Source organism: Scyliorhinus torazame, chromosome 7, assembly GCF_047496885.1.
Source record: "Scyliorhinus torazame isolate Kashiwa2021f chromosome 7, sScyTor2.1, whole genome shotgun sequence".
NCBI lineage: Eukaryota > Metazoa > Chordata > Chondrichthyes > Carcharhiniformes > Scyliorhinidae > Scyliorhinus > Scyliorhinus torazame.
In genome coordinates, this window is record NC_092713.1 from 281,930,174 (window position 1) to 281,946,751 (window position 16,578).

At 43.8% G+C, this 16,578-nt stretch overlaps 1 protein-coding gene across 6 annotated transcripts in view; it reads right to left on the minus strand.

The window, feature by feature from the left end:
• Positions 1 to 16,578, minus strand: part of aff4 (AF4/FMR2 family, member 4) — a 149,686-nt gene that overhangs the window by 74,348 nt on the left and 58,760 nt on the right. For 4 of the 6 annotated variants that reach the window (XM_072512561.1, XM_072512556.1, XM_072512557.1 and 1 more), the window contains 2 exons: positions 3,992 to 4,118; positions 2,045 to 2,869 (listed from right to left, as the gene is read on the minus strand). In XM_072512561.1, coding sequence (XP_072368662.1) covers positions 2,045 to 2,869; positions 3,992 to 4,118 — 952 coding nt within the window. Of the gene's footprint in view, positions 1 to 2,044; positions 2,870 to 3,976; positions 4,119 to 4,807; positions 4,900 to 16,578 lie in introns of those variants that run through there. The other 2 variants (XM_072512559.1, XM_072512562.1) reach the window with 2 other exon arrangements.

The following is a 16,578-nucleotide window of genomic DNA, read 5'->3' on the forward strand; positions in this document are numbered from 1 at the left end:
CACAAGGATCTGTTTTGGGGCCACTGCTGTTTGTCATTTTTATAAATGACCTGGAGGAGGGCGTAGAAGGATGGGTGAGTAAATTTGCAGATGACACTAAAGTCGGTGGAGTTGTGGACAGTGCGGAAGGATGTTACAAGTTACAGAGGGACATAGATAAGCTGCAGCGCTGTGCTGAGAGGTGGCAAATGGAGTTTAATGCAGAAAAGTGTGAGGTGATTCATTTTGGAAGGAATAACAGGAAGACAGAGTACTGGGCTAACGGTAAGATTCTTGGCAGTATGGATGAGCAGAGAGATCTCGGTGTCCATGTACATAGATCCCTGAAAGTTGCCTCCCAGGTTGAGAGGGTTGTTAAGAAGGCGTACGGTGTTTTAGCTTTTGTTGGCAGAGGGATTTAGTTTCGGAGCCATGAGGTCATGTTGCAGCTGTACAAAACTCTGGTGCGGCCGCATTTGGAGTATTGCGTGCAATTCTGGTCGCCGCATTATAGGAAGGACGTGGAAGCATTGGAAAGGGTGCAGATTTACCAGAATGTTGCCTGGCATGGAGGGAAGATCTAATGAGGAAAGGCTGAGGGACTTGAGGCTGTTTTCGTTAGAAAGAAGGTTAAGAGGTGACTTAATTGAGGCATACAAGATGATCAGAGGATTGGATAGGGTGGACAGTGAGAGCCTTTTTCCTCGGATGGTGATGTCTAGCACGAGGGGACATAGCTTTAAATTGAGGGGAGATAGATATAAGACAGATGTCAGAGGTAGGTTCTTTACTCAGAGAGTGCGAAGGGTGTGGAATGCCCTGCCTGCAACAGTCGTGGACTTGCCAACACTAAGGGCATTCAAATGGTCATTGGATAGACATATGGACGATAAGGGAATAGTGTAGATGGGCTTTAGAGTGGTTTCACAGGTCGGCGCAACATTGAGGGCCGAAGGGCCTGTACTGCACTGTAATGTTCTATGAAATCTATCAAGCAAGCGGGTCCTTTGTACTGGGTGGTTTCAAGTTTCTTGTGTTATTAGAGCTGCACTCACCCAGGCAAGTTGAGAGTATTCCATCACACTCCTGATTTGTAGGTAGTCAGGGTTGGGGAGTCAGGAGGAGTTATTCATCGCAGAATTCCAAATCTCCGACCTGCTCTTGTAATCACAGTATTTATATGGCTGGTCCAGTTCAGTTTCTGGTCAATGGTAATCCCCAGTGTTGATATTGGGGGTTTCAGCAATGGTAATGTAATTGAATGTCAAGGGGTGCTGGTTGGATTCTCTCTTGTTGGAGTGGTCATGGTAAGAGATAGAGTGAAAAAGTACAGTAACATAATCACTGTAGCATATAGGCCAACCACTAGTGCATGCAATGTAGAGAAACATCTGCAAATAAATTACGGAGGAGTGCAAGAATTAGAGACTGGGGGACTTTTAATTATCCAAATAGACTGCATAGGAATAGTTCAAAGGGACAAGGAGGGCGACAGTTCCTGTAGTGTGTTCAAGAGAATTTTCTGCAGCAGTACACTTCCAGCCCAATGAGAGGAAAGGCACTGTTGGACCAAACTGGTCCAAGTGAATCAGGTAACAGTGGGAAAGCATTTAGGGAACAGTGGCCATTGTATCAAAGGGTTTAAGTTGGGCTTGAAAAAAGACAAGTAGGGATAACTAATTAGGGAAAAGCCAACTTTGATAAGAAGTTTTGTTTGGGCTCCTTAGTGTACTAGTCAGAATGAAAACTCAAAGCAGAAGTTTCTCACTTTCCAGTTGAGACTGGAAGGTAGCTCAATTCTCAAAAGCTCTGTGCAAAGACAAAACAGTAGGGACAGCAAGGTAGTATTTGGAAGCAGTTAAATGCAGATTAGCTTTCTACTGAACTAATTGTAATTCTGCATTGGTTATAAAGTTCGGATTTGAGGTTGTGAAACAACTTGCAGTGCCAGCAAAATACCAATTTTTATTTCAGACAAGATTTTACAGTACCTTGGTACAACGATACAATTGCTTTAAAATTCAATTCTCGAACTTTTGGAAAAAAGTTGAGGCAATTTGCTTACCTCCACTTGTTGAGATGGGATTTTTAGTTTTGAGAGATGTACTTTGTTGCCCGACTTCATTTCTGCGAGACTACTGCCATGAGACTGGTTCCCATAATGCTCGGAAGGAATCTTCGGTTCTAATGATTCATTCGGGGCTTGATCCTGTCCATCCATAGGCCTTACATATGCAGTGGGTTTCTGTAACATTGAGTTGGGTTTGGACATCAATGCAGGAGTGAATGACTGCGAAGAATGCTGCCCACTAGCAGGAAATGTGTGAACACGAGATGGAGAGTCCCAGGTAGCGTCCAGGTCTCGAGGAGATTTTGACCGATGCCGCTCCTTACTATGGTGGTCACTTCCTTGAGATCTGGAATGACTAGAACTTAAAGAAGAAACTGCAGGTGGTTTTGCTGGGCTGACCGAATGGGATTTTGAATGTTCAGATCCATGTTGGCCACTTCTCTTACGACTGCTGTGTGAATCACGGTCGTGTCTCTGACTACTGCTACTGCCAGAACTGCTGCTGCCACCACCGAGTCTTTGGCTACTGCCATGGCTGCTTTGCAACCCTGAACTTGACCTCTTTTGTGACTGTGATGAAGTACCAGGAGCAGAAGTTGCTGGACCTACTGGAGTCCACTTACTACTTTGGTGAGATATACCGTGTCTCTGCTCACCAAAGAAAGCTTGGTCAGGCTTCTCATCTGTAGTTGATGGAACTGTCCCTTTGGGTGTGACTGTGAGCTTTTGAAGAGATTTGTCTCCTATGAAGTCTTTCATTTCATCATAATTTCCCAACATGCTCTGGATTCTGCTAGAAAGTTTATCTTCTGTTCGTCCCTGTTTTTTTTAAAACAAAAATACATTAAAGAGTAGAAAATTTAATTTTTAGTAAGTGTTTAGCTGATGGTGAATGCAATAATTGACAACTATAATGCATCAGGCAGCAACTTTGTGACTCATAACAATCACGATCACAGGCGAAGTACATATACAAATACATAGGGTCTTCAGTTTCAATTACTGCTGTTGCATCCTTACATCACAAATCACCAAGGTCAGTGTAATTTCTAACTGTACAACAAAAACACAGAATTACACAAACCAGTACAGCTCTAACAATATAACGGAGTTGAATATAGGTACAACCACAGTGCAGATCCAGACACAGCCAAAACACAGTATTGAACATTACCATATAGAAATATACCTAGAAAGAACGGTGCAATCTGATCCCGCACCTCTTCACCCGAAAAAGTAGGGCCTTTTTTATATTGACCACAAGTTTCTCTGCTTGATTATTACAAATTTGTTGGACTATGATGATTTGAGCAATAAATAAAGTTTATGGCAGCTATCATAGCGCCTTCAAAAAACTCAGGCTTACAGCCCTTAAAATTTAGGAAACCATCAGGAAATTCAGATTACATAGAGTGGAAGACATTGAATAAGCATGAAGTACTAAACTACCCCAAGTATATATGATCCGAATTGTGAAAAATAAGACATTTTGCTTTTTGGTGAGCTGTGGCTCTTGACTGCATGATATTGATTACCTCCAGCGGCAGTAAAACAAACTCACTGTTTTTTCCGAAACAAACCCACACACAGAAAATAAAAGTATAGCACATTCAAAATATATTTAGCTTAAGCCCATCAAATGCATTTCACACAAGACTTTTGAAGCCAAGACTTTCCACTTTGTACCTGTGGAGTCCAATTTGCTGATGTAAGATAGGTTTCTTAATAAATCATTACATTTGAAGCACCTTGAAGGGTGTAAATGTTTTACATATTCAAGGATTATTTTTATTTATTCAGTTTCAAATTTGCTTTTGTCATCATTAAAACAGTTCCATTTTACGATCACAAGGGAAAGGGTCAGGGCAGCTGGCTTCCTGTCCTACATAATCTGCATGTTCAAGGATAATTATTAGCTTTGCTCACCCATATTTACTGTACCTGTACTTTATACGGCTCAGCAAAGAGAGGGGAATTTCCAGCGAAAGTCTCTTCATTCTGAATTCCTTGATTTCTTCGTTCCCGTTCTTTCATTCGTAGTACATTTCTATCTTCACGGTTCATGTTTCTGACAAGAAAGAAACAACCAGTTGTGTTTTCAAAGAAATGTTGGCAACATGAGTTTAAAAAAGTACTTTACAGCCTGCAATTTTGGAGAAGACCTGATTGGCGCCTAATATTACATCAGTAAGTATGCTATATTCACATTTCAAGTCCAGCTTTAGCTTTCTTTGTAGCAACACCAAAATATGTTAGATGAATCCAGCAAAACAGACAACATAAGTTAGTTACTACTATATGTAAATGAAATAGAACATTAACACTGGTTAGTTGCTTTCACGGGTTAGTATGGTTATATGTTGGCTATACTGACAAAGTTCAGGACTTTCTCCAAACCAATCTTTTACCAATAAGGTCATCAGCACTCCCATTTTAACAAAATAACAAAGGCAAATTTGTAACAAAGTGGTGGCTGTTGGAAACAATGACTTTCAAAGGAATAGTGGCATTATCAATAAATTTTACAAATCAAACACTAGATTTTGGAGACCTGCTAGTTTCATAGTGGTCTTGTACTATGACTTAGGAGGACTTTAAAAAAAAAAAAAAAAATCATGAAATATACAGATCACAAGCGAGGCTAGCATTTATTGCACATCTCTAATTGGCTGGGAGAAAGTAGTGGTGAGCTGCCTTCTTGAACCACTGCAGTCTCTGTGGTGTGTGTACACGAACAGTGTGTTAAGGAGGCAGTACCAGGATTTTGAGCCAGCAACAGTGAAGGAGGGGAACTTCCAGGTGGTGGTGCTCCCAGGTATCAGCTGTCCTTGTCCTTCTAGATGTAGTGGCTGTGGATTTGGAAAGTGCAAAGGAGCCTTGGTTAGTTTCTGCTGTGCACCTTGGAGATGGTACACTCTGTTGCTAGGGCATTGGTGATGGAGGGAGTGAAGGTCGCGAGTCACTGCAGGATTCCGAACCCTTGATCTGTTCTTGTAGCCACGGTTTTTACATGTTCAGTTCAGTTTCTGGTCAATGGTAACCCCCAGGATATTGATAGTGGGGGATTCAGTGGGTAGTACAATTGAATGGGGCGATGGTTAGATTCTGTCCTGTTGGAGATAATCATTGCCTGGCACTTGTGTGGTGTGAATATTACTTGCCATTTGTCATCCAAGCCTGGATATTTTCCAGGGATTGCTGTGTTTGAACATGAACTGCTTCTGTATCTGAGGAGTCGCGAATGGTGCTGAACATTGTGCAATAGAAACATAGAAAATAGGAGGAGCAGGCATTCGAGCTTGTTCCACCATTCATTATGACCATGGCTGATCATCCAACTCCGTAACCTGTTCCTGCTTTCACCCCATATCCTTTGATCCCTTTTGTCCCAAGAGCTATATCTAACTCCTTTGCTTTGGCCTCAACTACTTTCCGAGGTATTGAATGCCACATGCTCACCACTCCCTGGATGATAGGGTTTCGCTGTATGCGGGTGACTTCCTGCTGCACTTTGAATCCGTTGGGAGTGTATGGAAAGGGCAATGGGCATACTGGGGAAGTTTGGTGCTTTTTGAGTATACAAATTGAATGTGGCTAAAGCAAAGTGTTTCCAGTGAACGCCCAGGGGAGGAGTACAAATTTTGAGTGCCCTACTAATTAGGCTGGCCAGCAGCAGGTTTAGATACTTGGGTTTTCAGGTGGCCCATGACTGGCCCATGATGCACAATATAATAATAATCTTTATTAGTGTCACAAGTCGGCTTACATTAACACTGCATTGAAGTCACTGTAAAAATCCCCTCGTTGCCACATTCCGGCTCCTGTTCGGGTACACCGAGGGAGAATTCAGAATGCCCAATTCATCTAACAAGCACGTCTTTTGGGACTTGTGGGAGGAAACCGGAGCACCCGGAGGAAACCCACGCAGACATGGGGAGAACGTGAAGACTCCGCAGACAGTGGCCCAAGCCGGGAATAGAACCCGGGTCCCTGGCGCTTTGAAGCAACAGTGCTAACCACTGGCCGATTTGATGGAGGAAGTGAAAGGAGATCTGAAGAGGTGGGATGCCCTCCCACTATCACTGGTGGAGAAGATGCAGACGGTCAATATGAAAGTCCTTCCCGATATTCCTGCCAACGGCATTCTTCCGAAAAGTGGACAGGTTAATTTTGAAATTTGTATGGGCTGGCAAGGTGCATGGATTCAGAGGTTTTTTTTTTCTAGAGGAGTGGTTGGGTTGGCGCCCTAAAATCTACTATACTACTACTGGATGGCGAAACGTGGAAAGGTGTGACAGTGATGGGGTGGGGGTGGCAGAGTGAGTGCAGGCGGAGGAGACTTTGTGGGTGGGGGTGTGCCTAAGGGGCCAGGCTATGGTTCCCCCTTTCGCTCTACCCAGGTTACGTAGAATGTGAGCTCAGTGGTGATATCATCCCTAAAAGTTTGGAACTAGTTGAGGCGACACTTTGGTGTTGCGGGGGTATGTCGTTCCTGCCCCAATATGTAGGAATTAGTTTTGCTCTGATGGAGATGGATGTGACATATAAGCATTGGCAGAGGAAAGAGGTGGAGCAGGTGAAGGATCTGTTCATGGAAGGGAGGTCCGCGAGGTTTGGAGAGTTACAGGTCAGATATAATTTGCCGAGGGGGAGTGAGTTCAGGTATATACAGGTGCGAGACTTTGCACGGAAGGAGATAACCTCAATCCCTTAACTGCTGGAACATACTTTGCTGCATAGGTTGGTACCACAGGATGAGCTGCGAAATGGGAGGATTACGGGCATTTCCAGATGGTTGGTGGACATGGAGAAGACGCCAATTAATGAAATAAAGCGGAAGTGGGACGAAGAGCTTCAAATGGAATTGGGATGGAGGGGGGGGGGGGGTTGTAGTGAAATGCGACATCATCCTGCACTGGGATGAGCCTGGTACAGTTTAAGTGGTGCATAGGGCTCATATGACATAGGCTTGTATGAGCTGGTTCTTTCCAGAGGTAGAAGATAATTGTGAGAGGTGTGGAGGGGGTCGGCAAATCAACTAAAAAAATTTTTTGGGAGTGCCCATTTCTTTTTTTCCGCTTCTTTAGCATGGCCAGTTCAGCTACCCTGCACATCTTTTTGGGTTGTGGGGGGTGAATGTGCAAAATCCTCATGTACAGTGACCCGGGGCCAGGATTGAATCCAGGTCCTCAGTTCCGTGAGGCAGAAGTTCGAACCACTGCGCCACCGTGCTGTTCTTGGGGGCTGGCAAATCATGTCCATATGTTTTGGTCATATCCGAGAATAGTGGATTTTTGGGACCCGATTTGTGAAGCACTGTCGGAGATTGTGGAGGTGACAATGTCCACCGTGCCCACTGGTGGACATCTTCGGAGGGTCAGAGCTGCTGAAGGGGATGGGTGCCGATGTTGTGGCCTTCACCGATTGCCCAGTGGAGATTTCTACAGGGGTGGAGGTTGGTGAGCCACCGAGGGCGACGGCGTGGTTGGGGTATGTGGCAGAGTTCCTGAAGTTGGAAAAAATTACGTTCGCTCTCAGGTCAAAGGAGGGGTTCTTCATAAGATGGAGGATGTTCCTGTCCCTTTTCGAGGATTTGTTTGTTGCTAGCGAGTCAGGGTGGGGGGGGGGGGTTAAGAGGAGATAAAGGGGAAAAGTGTGTCAAACTGTGTGGTATTGCTTCTGAAAGATTGTGTTTTGTATATTTTGGTTTGGAATTAAAATATATTTTTTTAAAGAAGTGGCCTTGATGTCAACAACAATCACTCTCAGCTCACCTCTGGAGATCAGTTCTTTTGTCGATAATTGCAAGGCTGCATTGAGGGAGGAGCTGAGTGGCCCTGGCAGAACCTGGCAGACCCCAAACTGAGCGCCAGTGATTGCTGCACCAGTGCCGCGTGATAGCACCGTCACTTTACTGATGGTCGAAGCAGGTAATTGGCCGGATTGGATTGGTCCTGGTTTGTGTACAGGCCATATCCGAGCAATTTGCCACATTACTGGGTGGATGCCAGGACAGGTAACAGACACGCCACACAAATGCCTGGCAATGACCATCTACAATAAACTAAAATCCAATCATCTCCCAGAGACATTCAATAGTGTTACCATAGCTGAATCCCCCACTATTAACATCTAAGACTTACCATTGACCAGAAGCTGAACTGGACTAGCCACATAAATACTGTGGTTACAAGAGCAGGCCAGAGATTAGGAATCCTGGGCGAATAACACATGTCCTAATTCCCCAAATCCTGTACAAGATACAAGCCAAGAGTGTGATGGATTATTATCCACTTGCCTGGATGCGTGCAGATCCAACACTCAAGAAGCTTGACATAATCCAGGACAAACAGCCCACATAAATGGCACCCCATCCGCAAACATTCACTCTCTCCAACACCAACCAAAGTGGCAGCAGTATGTAAAGATAAGGTAAAGCCGCCATAGTCCCAGATGACCATAGGCTGCTTGCCCCCTTGAAGGGGAGAGCTAACTGGTGGCGAATTAACCCAAGGATCACCACGCTTCAGGCGAGGGGCAAGGTTGATAAGGCGGGCCTTCATGAATAACCTCAAATGGTAGAGAATTAAACCCTGCATCACAAACCAGCTGTGTAGCACCTCCCCCCCTGCAATATGCACCACTTACAAGATTACAAGAACTCGCACCAAGGATCTTTGGACAGCATCTTCCAATAATGCTATCTGTTCCTTCACTGTCGTTTGGTCAAAATCCTGGAACTCCCTCAGCACTGTGGATTTAACTATACCACATGGACTGCAGTGGTTCGAGAAGGCATCGCTGATTAATTATATGCTACAGCACCAATAAATAAAGCCAAGCAGCAGTAGCTAGAGCTACCCAGTTGTGCTCTTGCCCAAGCTAGACGGTGGTTTTGACTACCACAAGGTTAATGCAGTGACCATAAGTGACTGCTACCCGATTTCCCGCCTGGATACAGTAGACAATGAAGCCAACATTACAAAGATAGATTTACTCAAGGGTTCCCTTGACTGCCTGTATGAAGGAAATCTCCACCTTAATGACTATGGATGCAGGCCTGTTGTCAGTATTGTGTCATGCCACTTCAACTCAAATGCGTCAACCACTTTTCAAAGGCTAATGAACCAGGTAGTCGCAGGCTTACCCAATTGTATAGTGCACCCTGACAACTTCCCTGTGACAGTTACACCTTGGAAACGCAGAGAAACTGGAAATCCTTTTACAGAAATTGCAGTCAACTAACCTAGTCATCAATTTCACAAAGAGTTCACAAAGGCTCAGGTGACCTGAGAACATGTGTTGGTTCAAAGACAAGTACTGCCAGACCTGCTAAGGTACAAGAGTAGCACAGTTTCCCACTTCCACAACAAAACCGGAAATCATGAAATGTTTAGGGATAGGCGAGTTCTACAGCAAATACTGTAGGACAGGCATACTACAGAAGAAAAGCAGTACAGACCGAGAAATGCCAGACAGCGCTCAAGAAGCTGAAAGCCAATTTAATAAACAAACCAGTGTCAGCTGCTCAAGACTTTAACCAAGTAGTTAATGCAACCATTGATGCTAGCGACCGCTGTGTTGGAACTGTCCTCCTCCAGCAGGACAAATCAGGAATAGTGACACCAACTTCTCAAAAAAGTTGGACAGACATCACAAATAGTTTTCCACAGTAAAAAAGAAACCCTCTGTTTATTACTGGCTCTCAAACACAGATACATGTCCAAAATGGATAGATTCACCAATCTATATCAACCACAACCCTCCTGATCTTTGTGGCTAAATTAGAGTTTGTTTCTCCAACTGTATCGCCCAAAAATCGCCCACATTGCAGGAAAATTACACGTGATTGCAGACTATTACGACACCCTGGGCTAGTGCGCGGTCAATTCCATCCCACGTGGCCCGGAGTCACAATCAATAATTCTTATAAAAATATCTTAAGTCTTTGGTCCTTGGCTGCCCAATAATCACAGTCACCAGCTTTGTAAATGTAAACATGATTACTGTTTATTTATAACAAGAATTATCATGAAATATGCTGTAAATGCAACTGGTAAACAACGAACTAATACCCACTTTAACTTGCCCCCACCCTAATATATATATATATATAAATATCAATCAACACACACACACACACACACACACACACACACACACACACACACACACACACACACACACACACACACACACACACACAGGTAAATATCACAAGTGGAGGGAATAAAGAGTCTTTGTTCCAGATGATGGTTTTAGCACACTTTTCTTCACAGCAAGCTTGCAGAGTAAAGTCTATGGTTTTCAGCCTGAAATGATCTTCTTTGTAAATTCATTAATTCAGGTATCTGTAGGAGAGGTGTTATAAGGCTATACCCCACCCTCAGTGAAGGGTAAAGAGAGAGACATTTCCTACCAACCAACCCCCCCCCCCCCCCCACACTCTCAATCAACCCTTTCACTGTGTCTAAGATGCCAGGGTGCTTGTCTGACATTGAGAATTGGATAAAATGATCCTGTATCTAAACACTGGGAAGAGCAAAACTATTGCATTGAAAGCAAGATGACAGTGGTTAGCCCTGCTCCCGCACAGTGCCAGGGACCTGGGTTTGACCTTGGGTGACTACCTGTGAAAAGTTTGCACATTCTCCACATGTCCATTTGGGTTTCTTACACGTGCTCCAGTTTCTTCCTACCGTCCAAAGATGTGCAGGTTAGGGTTGGCCATGATCAATGCACGGAGTTACGGAGATGGAGTGGGGGAGTGACCCTACGTAGATTGCTCTTTCGGAGGGTCGGTACAAACCTGATGGATTGAATGGCTTCCTTCTGCATTGCAGGGATTCAGTGGACTCTACAATCCAGTGTTAAGAACTGAGGAAAATTATTTAAAAAATGAAATTGGGATAAAATAAAACAGGGAGTGGACAGAGACAGCTGTCTCTAGAGATTTTGAGATGTGAATTAGCACATCAATGAGAAAAGCACCTGACTACCTAGGTGACTAGAGGAAAACAAAGGGGTATAGAAGAGATAACTTAAGTGGAGGGGTAAGGAAATTGACAAGCACATTCTAAAAGCAGACTTCATGGGGTGGATAGCATCAAGGAGAAAGAATGATATATCCATAGCACAATGACTGGGGAAAGAGCCACAGGCACAGCTACCATCACAGCCACACCCAGCTGAAGAAATAGTTTCCTGAAAAGAAGTAGAAGATTTGCCTTCACTAAAACTGAAGACCATTTCCCCAAATTTGGCAAGTAACCGGTGGTAACTATCAGCTGGATTTAGCTCACAAGTTATCGAATACTCGATGTTGGTTGGGAACATAGGGGCGTCTCAGTTCATGGAACGTAGATAGTTGGGAACCAAGGGGTAACTTCATATAACGGTGTGTAACTTCACATACTGTGTGTGTATATCGCCATCAGTGTAATTAAGTGCTGTAGTGTATTATAGCCCTTCTTGTAATTTTTAAGTTAATAAATATTCATTATTAATTGTTCACACAACGACTGGGCTATTCCTTCCTGATTAATATATTTTCCTCACAGGATACCGAATTGAAAGCATGCACCACTAAGAGTTGGTGTTCCAAGTTATCCGTCTGGGTTTTGGGATAGTCTAGCATTTAGTATCAAGCGAGGTTTTCAACATCAGACACCAATCGAAACTTAGAACCGAGTGAAGAGACATTAAAAATACAAGGCACTAGATATTGAAACAATAGCCATCAGAGACAGGTCCACCCAAAGCCTCTTGGAAATACACAGTGAACTATTTCAAGGCAAGGGTGCCAGTCATTAGAGAGGGATTGAAAGTGACACAGGCGGTCTTCAGCGGGTGAAACAAGCATTTTTATTCTCCTCACCACTTCGAATGCCCCTCCAAGCAGTCAATTTCTAGAGGTAATGAGTATCAGCAGCGGTCTCCTAATTGTTTGGATCATATCTGCCAGCTTCATATAACATTGTAGGTGCTCTTGTTTTGGATGTTCAGGAGGTTGTGACTCAGTGGCCAGTTCACCATACAGAACAAACAACAAACATCTTTGGGTATACGGCAAACATTCCCCCAATAATTGTGGCCAAGCCACAGACATCATTGGATAAGAAATGAGCATGTTGATGGAATTAGCTTGCTCCATAACTACAGAGTTGATTACCTTGTCCTGTCAAGAAATGCAAAGGATAATTCTGAAACAGCAATGGTGGAAACTGTTCAGCCTTTTCTCACGCTTAGCATATGTTATCCAGTTCTCACTACTATAAAAGAGTGTACCGAGAATGCAGGCTGGGGAGACTGTCAGTTTTGATGTTCCCATTCAGGTTGCTGTTATTCCCCACGCACTCTTATATAGTTTGGACATAACAACTGCAGCTTTTGCAATGTGCATATTGATTTCAGCATCAAGTGAGAGAGCTCTGGGTATTGCGAAGCTCAGATATATGAAACAATCATCAGCCTCCAGCTTCATATTGTCAATGCTGATTGCTGGCAGTATGGCAACATCCTGGGCCTGACATTTGTCTTCCTGATGCTGATGGTCAAACCCAACACTTTAGAAGTGAGAGTCTGTCCATGTGTTATTGAAGGTGTTTCTCATTATATCTTTTTTTTTAAATTTAGAGTACCCAATTCATTTTTCCAATTAAGGGGCAATTTAGCATGGTCAATCTACTTACCCTGCACATCTTTGGGTTGTGGGAGCGAAACCCACGCAAACAAAGGGAGAATGTGCAAACGCCACACAGACAGTGACCCAGAGCCGGGATCAAACCTGGGACCTCAGCGCTGTGAGGCAGCATTGCTAAACACTGCAGCACTGTGCTGCCCTGTGTTTCTCATTATAGATTGAAAGTGCAGCATCACTGGCCTGCATGAACTCTGATGGGGACTTGGTGTACTTTTGACTGGGATCTCAGACAGGAAAGGCTCAACAGCTCCCCTTCAGTTCTCGGTGTAAGCAGACACCCTCTGTAGATGAAATGCTTCATGTGATCTCCTTTTTCCATAACACAATGGACAAGGTCAGCTATGACGGGCAACAATGAGACCTACAGTGGGATCAATAGGGTTGTGCATGGATGCCAGCACTCTGGCATATTATCTTTGCTGCTGTCATAAGCCTTCAAGAGAACAGAGGGGCAAAAATGTTTGGGAAGGGGCAGAGAGATTTAGAGCCTTAGCAGATGAAGGCACAGGTATCAATAACAAGAGTGTAAAAAGAGATGCACAAAAGGCAATAATTGGAAGGTAAATCTCAAAGGATTGTACAGCTAGAAGAGGTTAGGGAGATATGTCAGACAAACACTGACAATTTAGAAGGGGTTAGGAGGTGCAGGTGAGGTAGAGCTGTGTGCTTTCAGAGTACATATACAGAACCTGCCTTTATGCTTTCAGATGTTGTTCCCAAAGGGCAACATGTGGATAGAATAGAATCATAGAATGGTCTACTCCTAAGCTGCACACATTCACCCAGGCAAGTCCATGCCCTGCAAGAGCAGTTTATCCAACAACACTTCCCTGTCATTTTCCCCAAAGCCCTGCAATTTTCTTCCCTTCAGATAATTATTCCCTTTTGAACGCCACAATTGAAACTGCCTCCACTACCTTTTCTCACAGTCATTTCCGATCATAAGCACTCGCAGCATATAAACTTTCTTCCTCACGTTACCTTTGGTTCTTTTGCCAGTCACTTGAAATCTTTGTCCTCTGCTTCTTGACCCTTCTGTGAATGAGAATAGTTTCTCCAGATCTACCTGGACCCTTCATGATTAATCCACCTAATCTATTCAAACCAACAACATCCCAACTCATAATTGTATTTATCTCAAGTATGTCAATGTTCTTCCCTCATTAGAAATTCAAAGACTTTTCTGTCTTGAAGCACCCAGACGTTATCTGCGAGGGTTATCTGTGGAGAGAACCAGGGCACCCGGAGGAAATCCGGGGAGAAAGTGCAAACTCCTCACAGTCGCTTCCGGTGGCGGCATGTAGGTGGAGATCGCACATTAGGTGGCCCCTGCTAGTCTCTCATTTTTGGACTGTTGTGCACGGTTTCAGGGGTAGTTTGCGGATGAGTTGGTGTCGGAAGTCATAATCAAGACGAGGAATGTCGAAGCCCCAGAAGAAAGGTGTTGGAAAGAAGGGAGCGAGCCAAAATCTGCCGACGAGTGAGGCTGTGATATGGTACGAATAAAGTAATGGCATAATGGGAAAACTGGTCAATGGGAAGACTGGTCAAAATATTTGATACAATGCAAGAAATGCATTGACTACAGTTTAATAATTTCTTGCATTGTATCAAATATTTTGACCAGTCTTCCCATTGACCAGTTTTCCCATTATGCCATTAATTTATTCGATATAGTAAAAGATATAATGCCCTAACCATTTCAGACCACTATAAGACTAATAAGGTCGACTCTGTCTAACTTGAAGTATGAATAAGATCAGAGAAGGTCAAGCCATTCCAAAATACCGGACCTCGGCAACTCCTGATAAGACTAACTCGTCATACCCAGGGCCGTAGGAATAAGACAAGATAAAGTCAGGAAGAAATACATTCCATACCATCCATCATCTTCATTTCCTCCATTTTGCTTTGAAGTTCACAACTCTTGTTGTACTTTTCATGATGAAGTCCGAATAGTTTGTTAGCTTTGCTTTTTAATTGGTTAGAACTGCTGCCTCACCGCGCCGAGTACCAGGGTTCGATCCTGGCCCCGGGTCACAGTTCATGTGGAGTTTGCACATTCTTCCTGTATCTGTGTGGGTTTCACCCCCACAAAAGAAAAAGATGTGCAGGGTAGGTAGGTGGATTGACCATGCTAAATTGCCCCTTAATTGGAAAAAAAATAATTGGGTGCTCTAAATCTATTTTTAAAAAGGCTTTGCTTTTTAATTCTGCATTCAACAAAATATTCTGATTTACCAGTACCTCCTTTTGTTGTTAAAGGCATTTTCCATGATATTTCATAAATACGCCTGATGCTTAAAGTTCACCAAGTTTTAACTGAAGATCAACTTTTGCCAAGTTTGTTTTCAAGTTTTTCTTTTAGACAGTTCAAGTCCCCAACCAAATATTCAATTTCCCTGACTGATTCGCATCAGTTTTGTTTCATTCACAAACTCCTCCTACATACACGAAAGTTGATTTTGTGTGTTAATCAGGTTTTCTTCAATTTCTTTGTTAACTGCAATACGTTTCTCGTGTCCCTCCACAGTAGTTTCAAAAGTTTCAAGATCAGTGATCAACGGTCTGTTGCAATACAGTTATCACATTGATGTCTTCACAAACCAAACCATTACGTAGGAAGAAATCTATTCCTCCAAAAGGTTATTTAGGAATAATTTCCACTGTTACAATTCCTTTTGCAAAGTTAATAATAATAATAATAATCTTTATTGTCACAAGTAGGTTTACATTGCAATGAGGTTACTGTGAAAAGCCCCTAGTCGTCATTTTCCGGCGCATGTTCGGGTAAACAGAGGGAGAATTCAGAATGTCCAAATTACCTAACAGCACGTCTTTCGGGACTAGGAAACCAGAGCACCCGGAGGAAACCCACGCAAACACGGGGAGAACATGCGACTCTGCACAGACAGTGACCCAGCCGGGTATCGAACCTGGGACCCTGGCACTGTGAAGCCACAGTGTGTAGCCATCTGGGATGGCCACTTCCAACAAGGCACAAAGAAACTCGCAAAGCCTGGCAGGTAAAATGGACAAGCCAAGACTCAGGCAGGCTCAGAGCCTGAAATGCATATTCGTAAGCCAGAAGTCCAAACGGTATCGAAACACCATCCAATTAGTATTGTAATGGGACCGTTTAGCATTTGATGACCCATCTTCACCAAAACAAAGGACTGGTACTCAAGCAACCGGGACAGTCCCAGATATTTCGGCGCCACTCCCTGTTCAAGGGAAACGCAAACAAGGCCAGTGACCGCTTGGGACACGCCCAGTCATCCAGATCCCCGCCCACTTATTGGCTAAGGAATCGAACAGAGCGATCAGGAATCACCCAATTAGTAAGGCCCAAATCGAAGGACCGCCCAAAAGAACGCGAAAAGCCCCTGAGTATAAGAAGAAGAGTTCGCCATATGTTCGCTCTCTCTTGGTCTTGGTACCCGAGTCACGGCCATCGCCAAGTGCAGCAACACCAGAAGCAAGTCCAAGTTCAACGTTCGCTACCAGACGGATGAGCCTAGCTGAGCAGCAGTTACTCCTTCGAACCAGATAGATCCAGAAGCGAACAGCGGCCACTGTTTTCTGACCCAAGCCGGGTGCCCGAAGGTAAGTACAGGTTGTCTTAGTCGATAGGTGTAGTTAACTAGTAGTGTTTATGTTGCATGATTAATTGTGTGTGTAAATAAAGTACCCTTTACCTTTAACTAACTAACTGGTGTTTGAATCTTTGATCGATAGCCGGTTGAAACTTGTGGTGGTATCATTTGATACCTGGCGACTCTAAGCATTGAGACATAGATAACACAGAAAGGGCAAACTCACTGAT